Below are 20,607 nucleotides of genomic sequence, written 5' to 3' on the forward strand. Positions count from 1 at the left end.
CTCTTAGAGATCCTTCACTGCCAAGTGTTTTGAATGTCTCAAGGTAGAAATCTGAAAGAGCAAAGACATCGGCTGAGCTTTATTACTGGACACTGAATCGGAGATCAGTAAGAGATCAATGTAAATGAGAGATTGGAGATTAGTGTAATTTAATCGCACAGGCACTTTATGATCTCATATTAAGGCACATAGAAACTGTGTTTTAGTAGAGAAACATACGTTTTCAGAAAGATCATGCACTGTGGCAACGCACTTTGAAAAAATTACGCACTTTGAAAAATTTTTTCAAAGTGCGTTAAAATTGGGACAAAATCAACGCACTTTGAAAAATTTTTTCAAAGTGCGTTAAATTTGGGACCAACTCAACGCACTTTGAAATTTTTTTTCAAAGTGCGTTAAGAGTCTACATCAGTATATTTACCATGGAGATACTTAACGCACTTTGAAAAAAAATTAAATCATATTTTAGTAATGGAAAGATTTTATTTGTTATTTATCTTTCAAAAATCTTATGAATTGATTAACTCCCGTCGAAAAAAGGAGAAGACAGGTACAAGATCCCTCAGTCCAAATCTTTATCTTTTGAATACATAGGTGTCGGTAACAAACGGGGGAGGGGAGCAATGAACCCAAAAAGGGTAAGCTGCATTTTCAATGCTTATACGATGTATATATATATTTTTCCAGAATAAGTGGGGGGCTAAGCCTCTCCTCCCCTGGCCCGTTGCCCGGTCTCGATGTCCATGCTATACACAAAACATTTATATAATTATGTATTTACCTAACTGGTATGACGTTGAAAACTTTCAATATTAAATGAGTTAATTAAAACAGGTGAAAACTAGAAATATTGAAGTACAGTAAAACGTATGAGAGAGAAAATTTTTTCATTGTTTTGAACAATCAAATTGCCCCCTTTCTATTATGATAAATGCTAAGTTGCTTTAATGCTGTCCACTGTTAGTGCCCCCTTTACATCTTTACATATACTTATCAAAGACTAGAATTTAAAGAAAAATAAATTAATGATCTTAAACAATCGTCACTCTTTTTTTCAAGACCCTTTTCCCTTTTATTTTATCAAAACCTCAAATATTTAAAACGTCAACTTCTCAGGTCCTGAAGTGACTTCATCATAAAAAAGTCATCCATCCAGGATCTGTCATTTATCATACCGATTATTTGTAAGAATATTGATCAATCTACATTTTTTTTCAAAGTGCGTCAATATGGTCGATATCAACGCACTTTGAAAAAAATTAATTTTTTCAAAGTGCATTATAGCTTGGTCCCAAATTTAACGCACTTTGAAAATTTTTTTCAAAGTGCGTAATTTTTCAAAGTGCGTTGTAACAATGCACTAAATAAAATCCTTAATAAACATAAAGCGACTTTTGAAGACCTTTAAGAAATGGGTGATAGATCGGACAAGTTTTATGTCATCCAAAGGTCTTTCAGTGATATTTAGGTGTGTAAATGAGGCCTTTTAAATGTTCAAGAAAAGCATTTACACAAATGAAAAAAAATATTTCCGCATTAATATAAACATTCAAATTAATAAGCCCCATATCTTTCTTGGCTTTTCCATCGGTGGTATTTATCGACGGCTTCACAATATAGGACATTTGCCAACAATTAAAGTGTGTTGAATTTAATTAAAACACGTGCTTCACTACTGGAATAACGTGAAGGACACAAAAACCTTAGAAAGAAGATTTCTCCTTGCACTCACTGACAACACTATTCATCTTTGCTTTAAACGACGCAACAAAAACAATCTAATATGAATTGACAATACCTGTCATTTGTTATGCATGTGAACTCTAAATGACCCTACACATTGTTTTTGAGATCTTGTCACCATTTGTTTATCAAAATAAATATCGACTCTATCTATGTAGAAATATATTGTGTCGTTAATTTAAATAACATTATATCATCGGCTTTACATGTATATACAAGCATAATCTTGGTCATGATTTAAAATGAGGAAAAGCTACTCGAGATGCGGTGACATTTTTTTTTTCTTATACAAGTACATGTAATAACATACATGTAAATGTTGTCAACAGATCAATGCTGTGATCGCACCATGACAGCATGGGGGTTGTTTGTATCACCGTCTCTGTTTACTATGATTCAAGGTTGTCTATGTGTTGTATTTCTATGTACCCGATCTACATTTAGATGTCTAGTAATCAACAGTAAACCAACCCATTGAAGAGGGCACAGAATACGGGATAACTGTCATCTCTACACGTCACCTCTCTAGATTTCCCTGATTTATAACAAACTCTGATATACATGTATAAGATTTAGTATTTATTTTTAAGCCTGTCAACCACAAGGCGTGACAATATATAAATAATAATGACAACAAATTGAAAGCAATAATTTCCACCAAAATTACAAACTCAGCACTACAATAACTCCAAACACAGTCAAACAGTTAGATAACAAAATATAATATGACCACACTCCAAGTACTCATATGACTACAAGTGATTTAATATATGTTACAGAATCATTCACAGAAATCCCATTCAATCCATAAGCCGTGAATTCATTGTGTGATGAAAATGTTTCACTTCCAAGTTACAGATATAAATGGTTACTTATTTCAATATAATAAGCCTGTAAAACGATTAAGACAGCACTACATATAACGTACTGGGTAGTAGATAGACTGATAAATCAATTTGCAAATAAGAAAGAAAAGTTTTTATGAAGAGTTCTTGATGGAAATTATTCCCTTACAATGACAAAATTATTCAACAACTTTTTTGTTAAAACTCATTTTAACATTTTGAAAGACACTGGATATTTCTAATGAAATTGTATTTCCACCATTTTTATCAGTTGCTTTTCTTATTAGAAAATGTGGGCTTGCTTGAGGTGATTGCATTGATGTGCTACAGACAGACAGACATACGGTACATGCAATATAAGATGATAATCTACCGATACATTTCAATATGAGATAGTGATAGCAAAGAAACTAAGCAACAAACAGACTCCTCCTACATCACAGTACCATGTGCAGAATTACAGTCCAAAAATAAAGGTACATGTAAGCACAAGCTCAAACTGAAAGACTTATAATACTTAGTTAATAAATAATGAAGGAAAAATAGATCGAGTCAGAGTTACCTCTCTTATTTTTATCGGGTTAGTATTTAGAGGTGTAAACAAACAACAAAATCAATAAATGTTCTATTTATCCTATAGCTCAAGAGGGCTACAGGCAAGGAAATCAAACTTTGAACACAGCAAATCCTGGCAATAAACATAAATGTACAGTACAGAAAGTTTGAAGTCAAGAACATTTCAGTAAAATTTAAATACTGAAATGAAATATTTTTTTTAATCAGAAAAAATCAATCTGCATTCTTGAACTGAGGCAACATCAAATGCAACATATCAATAACAAAGAATGCAGAGACAGACATATCATTCATGTATTATACCAAACATTTCCATCTACATCATATTTCTGTTTCTCGAGAATTTAGTTAATCATTTTGGGAAAATCATGTTGTTGTTGTTCATTACCTGAGTTATAAATAGACTTGTGAGATCAATGACACACAAGATGCACTTGTCTCTACCAGGCAACACACAGTCTACAGTAATGCTATACATGTAAATGGGCACTGGTCTCAAAGAGATGGAACTAAATCACCAGCATTTATGATATTTATCATGATGGAATGCCATAAGGTACAATTATACATGAACAAGCTGTTCAAAGACTATGTTAAGCTTCTATCCAGCAAAGAAAGTGTATAAAAAGCCATGCTGGAGGCTCAGAGTTGAAGAATTCCAACCTTTTATCAATATCTCGTGAATTGGTCCATATACAGATGTGCTGTTTTCCTGAGAGAAGTGAATGAGATGAGTGTGAACACAAGGCCATCCTACTGTCTAAATAAACACAGGGAGAGAAGCTCTAGTTTACAATATCAGCACAGCTTCCCAGGACTCTCTCTCTCCTCTCACAAACCTGAGGAATACACCAATGTCACAATATTTTGGAGTTCCCCAAAGAAAAAACTTTGCAAGTAGCAAAGGTTCTGGTCTGTTTTCTGTAAGCCCCATTTTTCACTCAGGCCCAGCCATTGTCTTTGATCATGTGTGCAAGTTCAATGATAAATTTTCCCTCCTTGTATTTCTGACTAGATTCAAAGGCATGTTCCTGAAATATTTATATTGTATCTGATGAATTAATTTTCTCATAAATGTAGAGAATAAACAATATAAAGGAAAAACAATGCTGATTATTCTAAAATATAAAACAATATTTCAGTGAAAGCAAAATAATATTTCCCCTCCTATTAATCATCTTATCTTCTCTTTCACTTTTAACAAAATCAAAGTCTTTATTATGAAGATTGATGAAGAAAATAACCTTGTTAATTTGCTTTGTTTGTTTTTCTGCTTTGTATAATTAGTGACATAGCTTACATATTTCCATCCTAAGGTGGTTTTACAACATTCGCAGAAAATATCTGCCACAGCATGCAGTCCTGTCAGCAAGACTCGCTCTTCTGCCGGCCCACATCCAACATTCACCCTAAAAATAGACAGCCAATCATGTTCTTACAAAGAGATACCAACAGTAAACATTGCTGAGATTTGTCTTCAGATCTTCTTACTCATTGCTTCATCATTTAGCAGTCTTGTTACCTGGTTTACATGATAAAACTTCTAGGAAAAGTTTGTTTAAACTATTTCTCTGATATCAGTTTGTTTTGATATCACTTCTGTGTCATTACAAGAAATCCAGGCAATTATTTTCGCACATCAAACTACACAAATCCAAGATAGCTTTCAGATTCTCCTCCTTGCTTTGAAGCTAGTACAGACATTAGACATAAAAGATAACAATAGATATTTTATCTGTTATTTAGACATAACCTTAATGACTTCCCCTGACAAAGCTAGGTCAACCTCTGACCTACAAATGTCCATTACCAGATGATTTGTGAGAAGTCTGAGACTATCATGGTAATTAATTGAACCCTAGATCACTAGGTCAAAGACATCAAATCAAAGTGACCCATTATATTCAGTGCTGGTCATCTATACTGTATATGTGTTTATACTCTGATCTTTAAGTGTTAAAGAATCTTTAAGTAAGAGAAAAACAGAGATTTTAATACTATTTTTTTCCCCCAATATTTTTTCTCTTCACTGTCCAGGGGCAAGATTTGTTCCCCTCATTCATTTTATTATTATATGTATCACTGATTTTTTCATATTTTTTTTTTTTTTCTTTCTTTTCTCCCTTTTCATTTCTTGATTTTGATATCTTTCACAGTAAATTTTTTTAATCACAAAGAAGATATCTGCATCTAAAATTGTGATTAATTCCTCTTTCTTTCTTGATCACAAAGAAGATATCTGCATCTAAAATTGTGATTAATTCCTCTTTCTTTCTTGATCCCCATAAAAAACAAAGTTTGGAAGAAGTGCAGGTTTCTCTACAGAACAATAAAATCTAGCATTTTCTGCTCAAGGTGCCTTTCTCCGAGGGTCTGTATTATTGATTCTCCATCAATGTCACAGCAAATTTTCTCATTTATTCCAGTAAGATTTTCCAAAGCTCTTTTCAGGCTTAATGTTCAGTTTTATCAAACAAGCTGTCAGTTTCCAAGTAATAAGTGTTTTCTGAGGTGATAACTATAATTTCCGGCCTTACAGATTTCCGGAACATAAAGTAGGAATACTTACACCGAGTTGAAAAGATAAGCTCTTCCTTGGCTTCCTTGGAAGGACTGGAAGAACAAAATATATTGAAGGATATTACAGGATTTCACAGCATTTATCAATCACATATTGAAGGATGTTACATGTACAGGATTTAACAGCATTTTATTGGTACATATATTGTAGAATATTTCAGGATCATATGAGTACATATATATATTTAGACAGCAGTAGGTTAACCCAGATTTAACATCGATACATGTATATTGGTATATACCAGTATATACATTTGTAGCAGGATTTACACTGTTACAGGATCATATGGGTACATATATGGCTTCAAGACAATATGAAAAGATAGCAATTTTTGTCTCTCATTAATTATATGACGACCATACTAAGAGGTGGAAAAGAAGGAAGTTAAGGCACCTGCTGAGCAGATGGGGTGTATGCTGTTGTTTGACTTTTTCCAGCTTTCTTTTTTACAAAAAACAGTTAAAGATATTCCAATATGATTATACTATATACCTCTTGTAATCCCCAACTATATGCAAAACAAATATCAATTGTTAACAATAATAAAGAGATCTAGAATGTTGATTCCCCTGGAGTTAAATGTTAAGAACCTGCCAGCAATATAGTACATGTATGCATATGTATGAAGGAACCTGAATATATATACATTTTTTTATTAATTCTTGTATTTAAAATTGTGTAAATTGTTATAATGGGAGCAAATATTATAAACATTAAGAGTCCCATGTTAACATTTTACGAAATTTCACCTTTACAGTGTTATCTAATAAAATCTTAACATGATAAACAAGTTGTAAACTGCGGAGTTGACACAGTGTCCTTGGCTCTACACTGTTTATAGTAATTCAGATAAATATTATCGGTAAGTCTCTTGTCAGCCCCACAAGATAAACTATATGACGGAAAGTTGTGTTGTCTGTGATCAAAGCAACCAATGTTTCAGTTCAACAAGTTCATGTTTTGACGTGACATGCACTTTGCACTTTTATACCTGATTAATCAGAGGGCTGCACATTTAGACTTGTACTTGGCCCTTACTGCCTTTGAGCCAGAAGGGATCTAGCTTTTTCCTGCCTCCACCTACAGTGTGGCACAGGGCCTGAGTTTATAAGTCTCTACTCCCATAGTAGGATCAACCCAAGATACTACTGGACTTTGGAAATGATATGAAACTGGCATATAAAACATACATTCTAAATGTATAACAAATCCCCCTTCATGTAAAAGGATGCACATTACATATGTAGAAGACAAGATGTTGAAAAGATATCAGGGAAGGAAAACACAGATTTTAAAGTTGTTTTGTTATCATAGTTGTTTAAACAACATTATCATGACAGGGAAGTTTGACAACAAGCGTTTTACAAGTGACTGTCATTTCAACTTGCATTATCACGATTCACCTGTACACGAGCTAAAATTACCTCTCATTAGCAGCTATGTCGTAAATGTCATCGTCCCTAGACATACCATTTATACATAAATATAATATATACGTATATATCTATGTACTGGTATGATTACATGATACATATATAGACTCCCCCAGTAATATTGAATCTGTCACTGTTTGATAAAGCTCTGTACTTTTGTTATCAAGTAATCTCTTTATATCCATGGGGATTAAACCAAACAAAAAAAACCAACAAAAACATTTACCCTAAATGTTAGTAGTGGGATGTAATTTCTGCCTAACTCTCTGTCTCGCTTACACAAAAACAATAAAGATCTAATTTACTTCCCAGTGGGGAAATGCCTTGTTTACAAAATTCTTCACTTTACGGCCAGAAATACTTCAGTGTATAAAAGTCAATTGTGAGAATACAACACTTTGTGAGGATATTTAATACAGATAACAGCTATCACGGTTTTCTGACTAGACATAAAAGTGTTGTATTATTAGAGGAGTACTGTATACAAACAAAAGAAAATGCTCTGATTTGGATAAAAACCAAATACAATAGACTTTAAAAAAAATGATTTTGAATTTCAGAAAGCATAAGAAATGATTAAAAATGTTACAAAAGAGACTCATATTTCCAAGTACATGTTGCACATTATTGCACCTCATTGTAGATTATACTCACATCATGAGATTATAATTACTTATAATTACCTACCTTTGAGATAAGTTCATCATGATTAGCCAGGTGGGCCCGGCAATGAACACAGCTATACTTTCGGTGGCATCCATTTGGCAAATAAGCTTGAAAGGTTTTCACCATCTTGGAAAATATTAGACATTAAAACTTTATGCACCAGTTCCAGAAATCCCAATATTCTTCTTCCCCGTCTCTTTGTTTGGAGCTTTGATTCTTTGTCACTGCACATTCACCGGACAGCTGACACAACAAATACAGCTTTTCTCACCTGGAAACGAAATCAATATACCTATCATCTCCGTAAACAGAACAAATCTACCCTCAGACTCAGTATCTTAGGGTCAAGCGAGTTCACTGGGATATTAATCATGAATCGGTACTCATACAATAGTAATATACTGGCAGTGCTCTGTAAAATTTAGCTATCAGATATAATGAAAACAGGTACTCTCTGCCAGCACAGTATGGTTATTGCCTGCTTACTACCACTGGTAGAGGTCTAAGTGTAATATGTGCTAACTATATTGTCAATACTTAACAGGTGATCCAATAGTATCAATGCAGGAACTGGCTGTCTGCTACAAAATCTAATCCAATCACACACAGCAATCAAACTATGTGGCTACATAATCCTACTTGTATGTCTTTGAAATATTTTTTTTTTTGCAACATTCCACGGACTACCCTCCAAAATGCACATCCACTTGAAAACTGTCGAGAAAAACCTTAGTGCAATGTACAAATGCTTTAAATTCTGTCAGACAGGATGTTAAGATATTGCAGGAGACAACTGGGTGAGTTCAGATCTAAGATGTACATCTGCAGAAAACATGGAAAACAACAATAACAATTTCCAGCCTTGCCAACAGCTTGTGTACCTTACTACTCTACCTATTGCCTTTGTCTAATGCTTCAACACCAATATCTGAAGAATGTACCTTTAGATCAAGCACCTGCAATTACCGTGCATCTAATCAATTGCCAATACTCTAGTTTTTCTGGTTAGCTGCTGAGAGATGAACTAAAAGCATAACACTAGCAGCAGACACTTATTCCTAAAATGATAAGAATGGATGTATTCCTGCAGACTTTATAATTGGCAATGCATTACATGTATTTCAAACCCTGTGTCTGTAGTAAAATTTCTTATAAGCCCACTATATTTTCTCTCTTTACTGTAAAGTGAATACTTGAAGTAAAGAAATTAGTTTTGACTTTCAAGAACACTTTAACATTACTTCACCTACATTCATGGCAAACTTGCATGTACATGAAATTACTTGGTAAAATGATGTATGCTGGATATGTGCATACAGGCACATATACAGCATATCAAATATAATCCCCAAGAAAACCAATTCAGTATAGGTTAACATGTTTAATGAGCAAAAATTCTAAAAAAAAAAAAAAATCTATTGATGTAATAACTACCAGTAAACTCACCACATCTACTTAGTGTAAATAAATTAGAAAGAAAAAGAAGGTAAAATACATTGCACTGACCACTGGCACTCATTCAGGGGTTAGGCAAAATAAAATGAGTAATAAACCATGTACTCTAAAATTTGCAGCAAGATGATTTTTTGACCTTTAATTACAATTAACCTCTTGACTAATTTGACTTCCCCTCTCCCTAAAATTGTGAAGGGAAGGAATCTCCAAAATGTGTGGGTGTCACAACAGGACAGACCATACGTGATACATGACTTCATTCTTTACTGGATTGTCTTTCTAAGACTGATCTACTTCATGAATATGGACATTCATTTGATCTAATTGCTGATCAAGTTTTAATTTGCCAGACAGGGGATCTCTTATGTTGATGTACTGAACTCTATAAAGGTTAATGACATAGGTGAACAGTGCAGCCTTTTGTCTTGTCTACGGAGAACAAAACAAGATATTTAATTCATTAACGTGGGTTCAATAATGAAATGGGATTGAAAAAGAACAAAAACAAAAAAATCCATTTAAACAGCCTGAATGGGTTGTTTATCCAGAGCTGTTTAACTGTGATACAGAGCAGAACAAAAAGATCAACTTTGTTATAAGTGCAAACCATGCACAAACATTAAGTACCAGCAAAAAATTTCCATGCCTTCCCAGGAAAAAAGAAATCATGTTTTGAACTTGCCCACGTCATATTTCTAAAAAATATTCCTTTCTAATTTTTTTTTATTATGAAAGAGATATTAATTTTTTTTTTGTAATAATAGCTTTAAATTATGTAACTTTATCAGGTGGCCTTTTTGTGACTCATTGATGACTAGGGTACACTATAATGGCTACTGATGAGTCAGTTTGTCCTATAAGCCTCTGTTTTGTTGCAGGAGCAGCAAACATCAATAAATCTTTCATTTCTCTCCTTGTCTTTATAAAGATGTAAACACTTTCAAACTGTGAAATGTATTCCTTCTTTTTCTAAGTCAATTCAATCATTTACCATTCCTTCAAGTCCTTTTTAGTGATAAAACAAGATTTATGAGTCAGCCCCTGGGAAGCCAAAAGACCAGTCTTAATTGGGTTTATATCTTATTTCCCTTAAATTGGATAACCTGTCTGATAAATCTGTATATAGCCACTCTATATATAGGAGACCAAGTTGGGGGCATTCAGGGAGAAAGCCACTGTTGAAGGGTATTGATTAGAGAAGTCTCTGTTATACCCGATCAATGAGCTCTGAAATTTGTCTCTCTGTCCTTAGCATATTCCAACATGAATAATCCATCATACAGTAAAGCTTATATTTATTACAGACATATTTATATTAGTAACATAAGTACTTAACATGAAAAAAATACATGTAAGTATCTAGTTAAATCTGAAATATTCTGCAATTTATTTAATGTTTTGTAGAAAGTAATCTGACAACATCTTTTAATCATGTTGGAACAGTAAGTAAAATTTTTCATGTGTATCCAAAACTTGTAGAAACTTGACAGATCCTGCAAACCTTTTAAAACAAATTTGGATTTTGATAATTACACAGCAAATCTTCTGTTCATAAAATAGTTGTATATTTAGTCATTCTTCAAGCAAGTCCGTAAACTGTGTAAACTAACATAGATCTAATCTAACCCATATATAGAGTTAATACCAACTTTCTTTTTTCATATATCATGTGTAATCATATAAGAAGTCAATGACTTTATGAAAAAGGAAAAGAGTATATTTGAACCATTGCCAAACACTTAACATTATCTACATATATAACAGCTGTAAGCTGCTTGTCAAAACCCTAGTGCCCTATTATCAAGAATACTGCATTAAACTACTGCCCTTTATAAGTCCTTTGTGTTTTATTTTATACATACTTATAAGTCTCCTATACAAACCACTGATTATGTTCCCCAAACGGAGTTTTGGAACACAATGTTTTTACTATATTTCTTATTATTAAGGTCTTTTGTCTCCAGCGGAAGACCCTTCTATTATTCTTCGGTTTCTTTTTTACCTTTATTATTATTATTATTATTATTATTTTTATTCTTTTTTCTTCTTACAAAATTTGTGCAGACGATTTCTCGGAGATGGCTCGTTCGATTTGCTTCAAATTTTCACAGTCGATGCGTTTCCATCTGAAGTTAATTCCGGCAAATTTTTTTGGGGAAATTCACTTCCGGTCGGGAGTTATCGCCCTTTGATCAAAATTTGGAGGACCTCCTTGTCTGTGATGGAACTCAAAAACGGCTCAAGCTAGAAAGCTGAAATTTTTAGTGATGATAGAGGACATGTTGCCACGTTGCAACATGGTCAGGATATTTTCTGGAAGTGCCTAGTATGGAAGCTCGGTAGGGGTCAAAATTTAGGACACGTTTTATGAGTGATTTTTTGAGACATTTTGTATCATATCTTTTAAAATATAAATATTTTGTTAAAACATACTGAACAACATTTGTGCAAAATATCAAGATCTTTCATATGATATCAAGAAAAATGTGCTGACTCATCAAATTAAGGGCGGAAAGGGGCCAACAGTTTTTATTCAATAACTTTTTAAAAGTCAATATTTTGTAATACATTACTGAAGCAAAGATGTTTATCTCAACCATCTACAACTATATATTATGATTTCCATGTCGTATGGTACATAATTAGGGGCCACAAGGGGCCAGAATGCTAAATCTTTGATGCTTTATATGTCGAAAGGGAGAAATATTTTGATAAGCAATATTGAACAAAAGTTGTTCAAAATAATGTTCTAAACAATATGCAACCTTTCATTTTTTGCTAAACGTCCCCATTAAGGAGTTGAAGGGTTGGCCCCTAAAAATTTCTTTTTCTAATATCTCAAAAACGAAAAAGAATTTCTGAACAATTGTTGAACACAAAATGTTCAAAATCTTAAGATCTTTAAGATGAGATCCCGAAAAAGGGGCTGGGCACTCGAATTAGGGGCCAAGAGGGGCCAAAAGTCTTCAATCGATAACTCTTTATCGGTTAATATTTTGTAATACATTGCTGAAGCAAAGATGTTCATCTCAACCATCTACAACTATATATTATGATTTCCATGTCGTATAGTACATAATTAGGGGCCATAAGGGGCCAGAATGCTAAATCTTTGATGCTTTATATCTGGAAAGGGAGAAATATTTTGATAAGCAATATTGAACAAAAGTTGTTCAAAATAATGTTCTAAACAACATGCAACCTTTCATTTTTTGCTAAACGTCCCCATTAAGGAGTTGAAGGGTTGGCCCCTAAAAATTTCTTTTTCTAATATCTCAAAAACGAAAAAGAATTTCTGAACAATTGTTGATCACAAAATGTTCAAAATCTTAAGATCTTAAAGATGAGATCCCGAAAAAGGGGCTGGGCACTCGAATTAGGGGCCAAGAGGGGCCAAAAGTCTTCAATCGATAACTCTTTATCAGTTAATATTTTGTAATACATTACTGAAGCAAAGATGTTCATCTCAACCATCTACAACTATATATTATGATTTCCATGTCGTATGGTACATAATTAGGGGCCACAAGGGGCCAGAATGCTAAATCTTTGATGCTTTATATGTCGAAAGGGAGAAATATTTTGATAAGCAATATTGAACAAAAGTTGTTCAAAATAATGTTCTGAACAATATGCAACCTTTCATTTTTTGCTAAACGTCCCCATTAAGGAGTTGAAGGGTTGGCCCCTAAAAATTTCTTTTTCTAATATCTCGAAAAAGAATTTCTGAACAATTGTTGAACACAAAATGTTCAAAATCTTAAGATCTTAAAGATGAGATCCCGAAAAAGGGGCTGGGCACTCGAATTAGGGGCCAAGAGGGGCCAAAAGTCTTCAATCGATAACTCTTTATCGGTTAATATTTTGTAATACATTACTGAAGCAAAGATGTTCATCTCAACCATCTACAACTATATAATATGATTTCCATGTCGTATGGTACATAATTAGGGGCCACAAGGGGCCAGAATGCTAAATCTTTGATGCTTTATATCTCGAAAGGGAGAAATATTTTGATAAGCAATATTGAACAAAAGTTGTTCAAAATAATGTTCTAAACAATATGCAACCTTTCATTTTTTGCTAAACGTCCCCATTAAGGAGTTGAAGGGTTGGCCCCTAAAAATTTCTTTTTCTAATATCTCAAAAACGAAAAAGAATTTCTGAACAATTGTTGAACACAAAATGTTCAAAATCTTAAGATCTTTATATGATATGAAAAAAGAGGGCCGATTCCTAAATTTAGGGGCCGTTTGGGGCAAAAGGCCGATTTTTTAAAGACTTTAATGTTCAATGTCTTTTTACAGATTGTGGTAAATCATTATTTTAGAATGAAAATCGCAATCAAAATCTTATCTCATCTCATCAAGAATTGGACGGAAGACCCACTCGTTGCTCGCAACGAGATCTCATCTAGTTATTATTATTATTATTATTATTTTTCTTCTTCTTCTTCCTGGAACTTTTTTGTCCGGGAATGATCTTGTAAACTGTTCGTCCGATGTAGGTAAAACCTTTTTAGGGTTAGTAGACATGTTATGTAGATTTGCGGAATCAAGGTCATTTTGCGCGCACGTGCTTGCAAGAGCGTGCACGTGCAACACGTGAAATGACCAATATAATAGATATAGCCACAACTTTTCTTTTTTTATATGAAATGCTTTGAAACTCATAATGTGAGGATGTATTAGTAGTACAGACATGACGACATGGTGAAAATAGCAAGATCTCACGCGCATGCACGTGCACTTCGCTCTGATTGGCTGTAACGAAAGTCTCAATATCTTTCTTGTTTTTTGACGAAATCCTTTGAAATTTTGAACATAGCCATGCATTGGGATATCCTACAACTTGAAATAAAGCAATTATCATGAAAACACGTGCATGCACGTGCGCTGCAATCTGATTGGCTGAAACTTAAACAGCTATAACTCCCTTGGTTTTCTACCAAACAGGATGGGATTTGGAATATAGATAGATATAATATACTTCTACAAGTAAGTATGGTCACCATGCACATGCAAACACGTGCGTGTACATGTGCTGCAATCTGATTGGCTGAAACTTTAAACAGCTATAACTCTCTTAGTTTTCACCCAAACGGGGTGGAATTTAGAACATAGATAGATGTAATGGACTTCTACAAGAAGGTATGGTCACCATGCTCATGTATGCACGTGCGTGCACGTGAAATGAGTAAAATCAATCATACACTTGAATGAGCGTATTTTTTAAATAATTTTGGATTAAATACTTTAATATTCAGTGTATTAAAAATATAGATTGTGTAGACAAGATGATATGGTCATGACGCAAATGCATTCACATGTGCACGCGTGCAAAGCTAAAGTTTAAATGATTTTTGTACACTTCTTTGTAAATGTTGTTAAAATCTCAGATGCATAGAGTTTGTCTTATTTAATGAAGCTTACAGGGAATATGGCACCGAAAAGGGAGTTGGGGAGCGTTTGGGGAACATCTGTAACGGTCCCCGTTACAATTAGCACTAGTTATAATATGCTTCTGGTACAAATTACTATGTATATGGGTTAATAGATGCCAATTATTTGTAAAGAACACCAACTTTATAGTTTCTTCTAGAAAAAGAGGCCCATGGGTCACAAAGCTCACTTGAGTAACTTTAGCAACGTTATTCTCCAGAAGATATATAAAATTTTTATGTTTTCCCATGGTAAATATTGACTCCATATTTAACGGCTCAAATCAAATTGAGTCAGTTTTCTCATAAAACAGGCATTCTTCAATATCAACAGACTATATGGCAGTTATGGATTCCACTATACAAGTACGTATTATGAAAATATTTTTCTAAGAGGAAAAGATTTTTTAAAATGTTTTCTTTTTTTAGTCTTATGTAAAACTTCCCCGATTGTGGCACTGTGAAATCCATGGAGCCATGAGGTGAACACTTTTGAATCTCAGGCCCCCAATACCTCAGGATCCTTTCACCTATTAGTTTTAAATTTTCTTGTCCAGTGATTCTTTCAAGGGTTTTACTTTATCTTTAATCATGTAAAACTTTGACCCCCTACTTTGGTCCCACCTTACCCCACTATTTTAACAATACAGAATCTACACACTTTGCAAAACTTTCATATATTTAAATAATGTAAGCTTGATCTTTTCTGGCCCAATGGTTCTTAAGAAGATTTTTATATTGCCCCCCCCCCCTTCCCATTTATTTGCATTTTCTTGTTTTCTACACTTTGAAGAGAACTTGGTGCTTTATATGACTTAATTCAAAATCTCCATTTCCAAGGATGCTTATGCCATCTTTGGTAAATATTGTCCCAGTGTTTCTTGAAATGTTAAAGCTCAGCCACTTGAGCTTTCAGTTCAGGTGAGCAAAAAATCTTACTTCCAAACTAAATTTGTACATTCATTAAAAGAGGGATACACGTCTTTGGACTTTTCTCCAATAAATTTCCTTATTCTGTACGTGGTATTTATAGACCAAGACAACTCAGAAAAGACCTAGTTTTTAAGATTTCCTTCCTTTTTGATAAAATGATCTGATCTAATGACTGAATTTACCAGGAAGAATAAAGAAATGCTGACAGATACACAAACAAGGCAAAACACAAACATTGATGTATTCCCTAATGTTACCCTGTCATTAATTACACAGGTACCTATTAGTAACACTGATCACCGGTTTAATGACCTTCCCTAATTCGTTCATTAACCGGATAATCTACGAGCTCTGCAGAAAGCAAGAGCTTCAAGCCATGGATCTGTACTAAATAAACATTATACCCGGTCCATGGACATTTTATAACAATGTAGGCTTTCTGACGTATTATTCCTGAACAAGGACTGTCATAATCACATCCGATGCAGGAAGTCTAAACAATGGGTCAATACTCTGAATTTATATTTAGCGGACTGTGAACAAAGTGTTTTTTTTCTTCTTGGTAACTAATCATTACCCTTCAAGCAAAAACACTGTACCCCTATAAACCTATGTAACTGATCATAGGCTATTTACTTGCATGGTAAAATAATATTGATGCACTGTCATAATATTCCTTTGAAGGGAAAACAAACATACAACATTGACCTGGTATTGTTTACAAGGACATGTTTATCCTGGTAATATATAGGGCAACACCTCAGTACAACACCTATAGTCTGCTTGTACGGAGTAGATAATGGAACACCCTTCTCATTTTATTTTGATAACAACCAAAGACATCTTTTTCTTAATTAAGTTTAATCTAAATTTGACTGAATTCGCAATAATTTGAATTAAAATTGATAAAAATTGACAAATTACTTGAAGTTATGATAATGAAAGACACATTTGATTGACAAGACCATGCAAAAGAAAGGTAGGTGTTTATCTTTAATCATCACTTTTTACAAACTTTTGTTAGGGGTACAAACACAACACCACTAATTGATACAGCTCAAGAATATATGCTCACTATTATTTTAGTGCCAAAAAATAGAAACAATAAAAAGAGAGACCTTGATAAAAGAATTGAAAATAACTTCACTGGTCCTCGGGGGCATAATGACACTGGTCCTTGGGGGCATAATGACAACTCGGGGAGATACTTTGCAGCAAAAATAAAGTGTACAGTAACAAATTGCAGCCAACGTGTGCGATAACTTTAAACACTGATGTGACAACCTTTGACATGAAATGTAGCAAAATTAAGTGTGTTTGCTGACCTGAAAATTACTAGGGTGAATATCCTTATCATGACCAGACCTGCATTTTCAAAGTTTGATGTCTATCAAATACAGTGGACCCTCATTTATCTGGACGCTTTGGTTCCCAGTCAATTTGTCCGGATATGTGAAGCATCCGGATACCTGAATCACCAGTCTATCAAGACAAAATAACATTTTAAAAAATCCGTTCCGATGCAAAATCGTCCGGATACTGAAGCATCCGGTTATCTGGCATCCGGATATCTGAAGGTCCACTGTAATTATTCTTAGGACATTCACTCAGATTGACTTCTTTTGATACATAACTGCTGTACTTGAAAAGGAAAAGATTGAATTCTAGTCTTTATTTCAATTAATTTGATACTTTATTATAACTTTCATATAAATCATGAAAAAAGCGACATATTAGGGATTCTGAAAAAGGTAAGGCTGTATTCTAATCCTCAGGGTGAAGGAACTTAATTGTTTGCCCCTCATTCCTCACACTGTCCTTGATTTCAAATAAACTACGCAGTGCACACTGTCATAGATCAGATACAAGTGCTCTTTCCCATTAGCTTCTGCTATCACAACTCAAATTGTTTGACCTAGATCCACGATGTAAACAAACCACAGCTGATTTCAATTTCTATAAATAGCTCCTTAGCCTCTCTACAGTTTAAAAGTTTCTTTTGTTATTGATTTTCCCTTCACAAAATGAACAAAGAAAGAGCTGTTACCGGGTATATATTTTTCCATTTTGGCTTTTTAACTCCTGTTTTTGAAATGTAGTTGGAGTAAAAAGATTATAATATGTACATATAAGTATGCATTTAATAATGTTCAGGTAGGGCCTAGGCCTACATCTTTTTAAAGTTTTATTGATGCAGTTTCCCTTTCTCCTCCCATGCAAATATGGAAATGACTTGAGTCACCTAACACCAACCATCCTCTTACTTTGTATAATGGTTATTGAAAATCAATGTGTTTCTGAGACAATTTCATCAACACTAAAGGTAATATCTCCAGGTAACCCATTAATTATTAATAATTTATAATCGACAATCAATGCCATGGCATCCCGGGGTCCATTTGTGTGATTTTTTCCTTAATTTTTAAACTAATGCTTTTGTCATTTAAAATACCTAGCTATCAAAGTACAACTTTCACTTTGTTTATTAGGCCTATTAGCATAAAAAAAACAAAAGTTTTCATTGTAGTTCCAATGTTTTCCTGTGCATCTTAAACTAATTGCTTCTCCAGTGAAAATGAAAATTACTGGCTTGTTTTTTTTTTTAAATTAATTTACCTGGATTTTTAATTAGAAGGATAAATATCAAAGGTCTCCACAATAATAACATGGGAATACACATTCAACCAATCAGCTGTTCTCAATTCCCAAACAAAGAAAGTAGTCTTCGACATATTCCATGTTATTATTTTTTTAAATAAGGATGCAAGAAATTATTTACTCAGATTTTTAATTACTGGCGATAGGGATCAAAGTTCCCCACAATAACACACGGGAATACACATTTAACCAATCAGCTGTTCACACTTCCCAAACAAAGAAAGGTAGTTTTTGGTGCTTTTTTTTTTATAGTAATGATGCAACGGTGCAATTTATTTTTTAAACGAATGTTTAATTCTCTCAATCGTTATACATTTCTACCCACTATCAAATAATATTGCTCTAGTATATATATTCCACTATATTTTATTTTTTTTTTAGGAACAAACATACAAAGGATCAGCGGTTTTCTTTGTTCAACATATTTTCGAAATGCCAGAGCAAAACAACTTAATGGAGGCAATACAATTATAAACACTACAAAACATTAACAAACGAAGTGAGATTAAACAAAAAACAAAAGTAAGCCACAAATGTTTTAGCGCCATTTCAATGCAATGCACAAAGTGGTTCGACATGTCTGCTCCAAAACAAAAACACACACAAAGAAAGAGGATATCTGTACATATTGACAGTGAAAAGAAAGTGTACTTACGCTTTAATGTTGCTTATACAGTAATGTCAAACACAGCTTGTGCAACCAGAATGTCTCCAAACTTGTGTCCAAAAATTTTCAATCCGTTACCACATTCAAGGGTATTCTGCTCCGTCTGTGTTTACCTTCTTCTCACTATGCGGAAATACCGTGACGTAGAAGTCACGTGTCCCAACACAGCAACGTAAACAATGCCATGTGACTTTCATACAACACGTTTTTGGGAATCGTTCATCTGCAAGTAGATGACCATATAAAGACTTTAAGAAATTAGAGCAACGGTTAAAAATATGCATATAAAGCATGCAAAGAGGCCCTTCTTGAGCAAACTGGAGCAAATTATAGATGCAAAAGCACTGTTTACTAAATTATTCTCTTACTGGATCGTTTTCGCTGCGCAAATCATTTGCCGATTTGGGTCATGAACAGAAAACATTGACACTTATTGTGGTACGTTGAAAAAATATAATGAATCAATTTGAGCAATACACTTTAATATGAAATTAGTTTGAAAAACGAATTTAATGCTAAATGTCCCGAAAACTACCCCCATCTGTCCTGAATGGATCTCCTGCATGCATAACACAAATATTTACGCTGTATTATGCAAAAACAACTTTCAAGGTCAGGTGATTTATTTATACATTCTACTGACTAACAAAAACACAAACATGTTTTTGAATTAGTTAATAAAAATGAGATGACAAAAATTAATTATTTTTTGTTGTATGTTTGATTATTTTCAAAAATAATATTAATCAACTGAGACACCAGGAACCTTAATATACTAGTACATATAGGTCGCTGGATTGATCATATAACCAAGGACACGCATTTGAAATGAAATATCCGGGATATTTCCTTGTATATATTCACCTATATTGTGGAAATCCCCCCCCCCATCATTTCACCTTTTCATTTGATGAGAAGAAAAGTCAAGGTATAAAAAAAGAGAAAAACGCGAATTGAATACAATATACGTATCCTTTTTTGTATAACAGAAAATTAATAAAAAGAAGAAGAAAAAACTTTTGAAAATGGATACCACGTCTCATTGCAGCGTACCGCTTTCTTGCATTGGAATCGTCTATATATTGTTAAGAAAATTAAAAGACTGAAGAGACAAGAACTAAACTGCATTTGATAGTTTGTAGGTTTTGCAAATACGTGTAGTATCTGATTGCATAAAAATCTATATAATGCATTTCCACATCCCAGTTACACTGTTATTAGGAATAAGATCCACCTTTCATTTACAATGATCTATTACAGAACTTGACAACTAGAAGATGCAGAGGGATTTGTACCAGTAGCCAATCGCAAGGATTGTGCTTTGTTATGAAGCAACAGTTAAATATGTTTATCTAATTTAAAGTCAGTGAAAAAAATAAAACATGCGAGGAATTAATTTAAAGGAACAGTTAAATATGAGTATCTAATTTAAAGTCAGTGAAAAAAAAATTAAAACATGCTAGGAATCAAAAACAAAAAAAAAGGAGGGGGGGTGTATAACTCTCCTTCCCACAAAATTTTGATGCTAAAAAAACCCCTAAACATTCCCCAAACTGGAAAAATTCCTTCATTTCTTATTAATGCCTCACATTTTTATCGTTTTTCTGGAC

The 20,607-nt window shown here is 33.6% G+C and overlaps 1 protein-coding gene across 1 annotated transcript; it reads right to left on the reverse strand.

Moving 5' to 3' along the window:
- Nucleotides 1-2,301: 2,301 nt before the first annotated feature.
- On the reverse strand, nucleotides 2,302-19,144 carry LOC134269114 (protein yippee-like 1). Its single transcript, XM_062751336.1, has 5 exons — nucleotides 18,986-19,144; nucleotides 7,866-8,115; nucleotides 5,734-5,777; nucleotides 4,465-4,573; nucleotides 2,302-4,195 (listed from the first exon to the last, which is right to left on the reverse strand). Exons 2-5 carry the CDS (start codon nucleotides 7,968-7,970, stop codon nucleotides 4,106-4,108), a joined length of 348 nt encoding a protein of 115 aa, XP_062607320.1. The 5' UTR covers nucleotides 7,971-8,115; nucleotides 18,986-19,144; the 3' UTR covers nucleotides 2,302-4,105.
- Between the last annotated feature and the right edge of the window lie 1,463 nt (nucleotides 19,145-20,607).

The sequence above is a fragment of the Saccostrea cucullata genome, unplaced genomic scaffold (genome assembly GCF_032062105.1).
Source record: "Saccostrea cucullata isolate Sc308-1 unplaced genomic scaffold, CSIRO_AGI_Scuc_v1 ctg233, whole genome shotgun sequence".
In the NCBI taxonomy this organism is placed as follows: domain Eukaryota; kingdom Metazoa; phylum Mollusca; class Bivalvia; order Ostreida; family Ostreidae; genus Saccostrea; species Saccostrea cuccullata.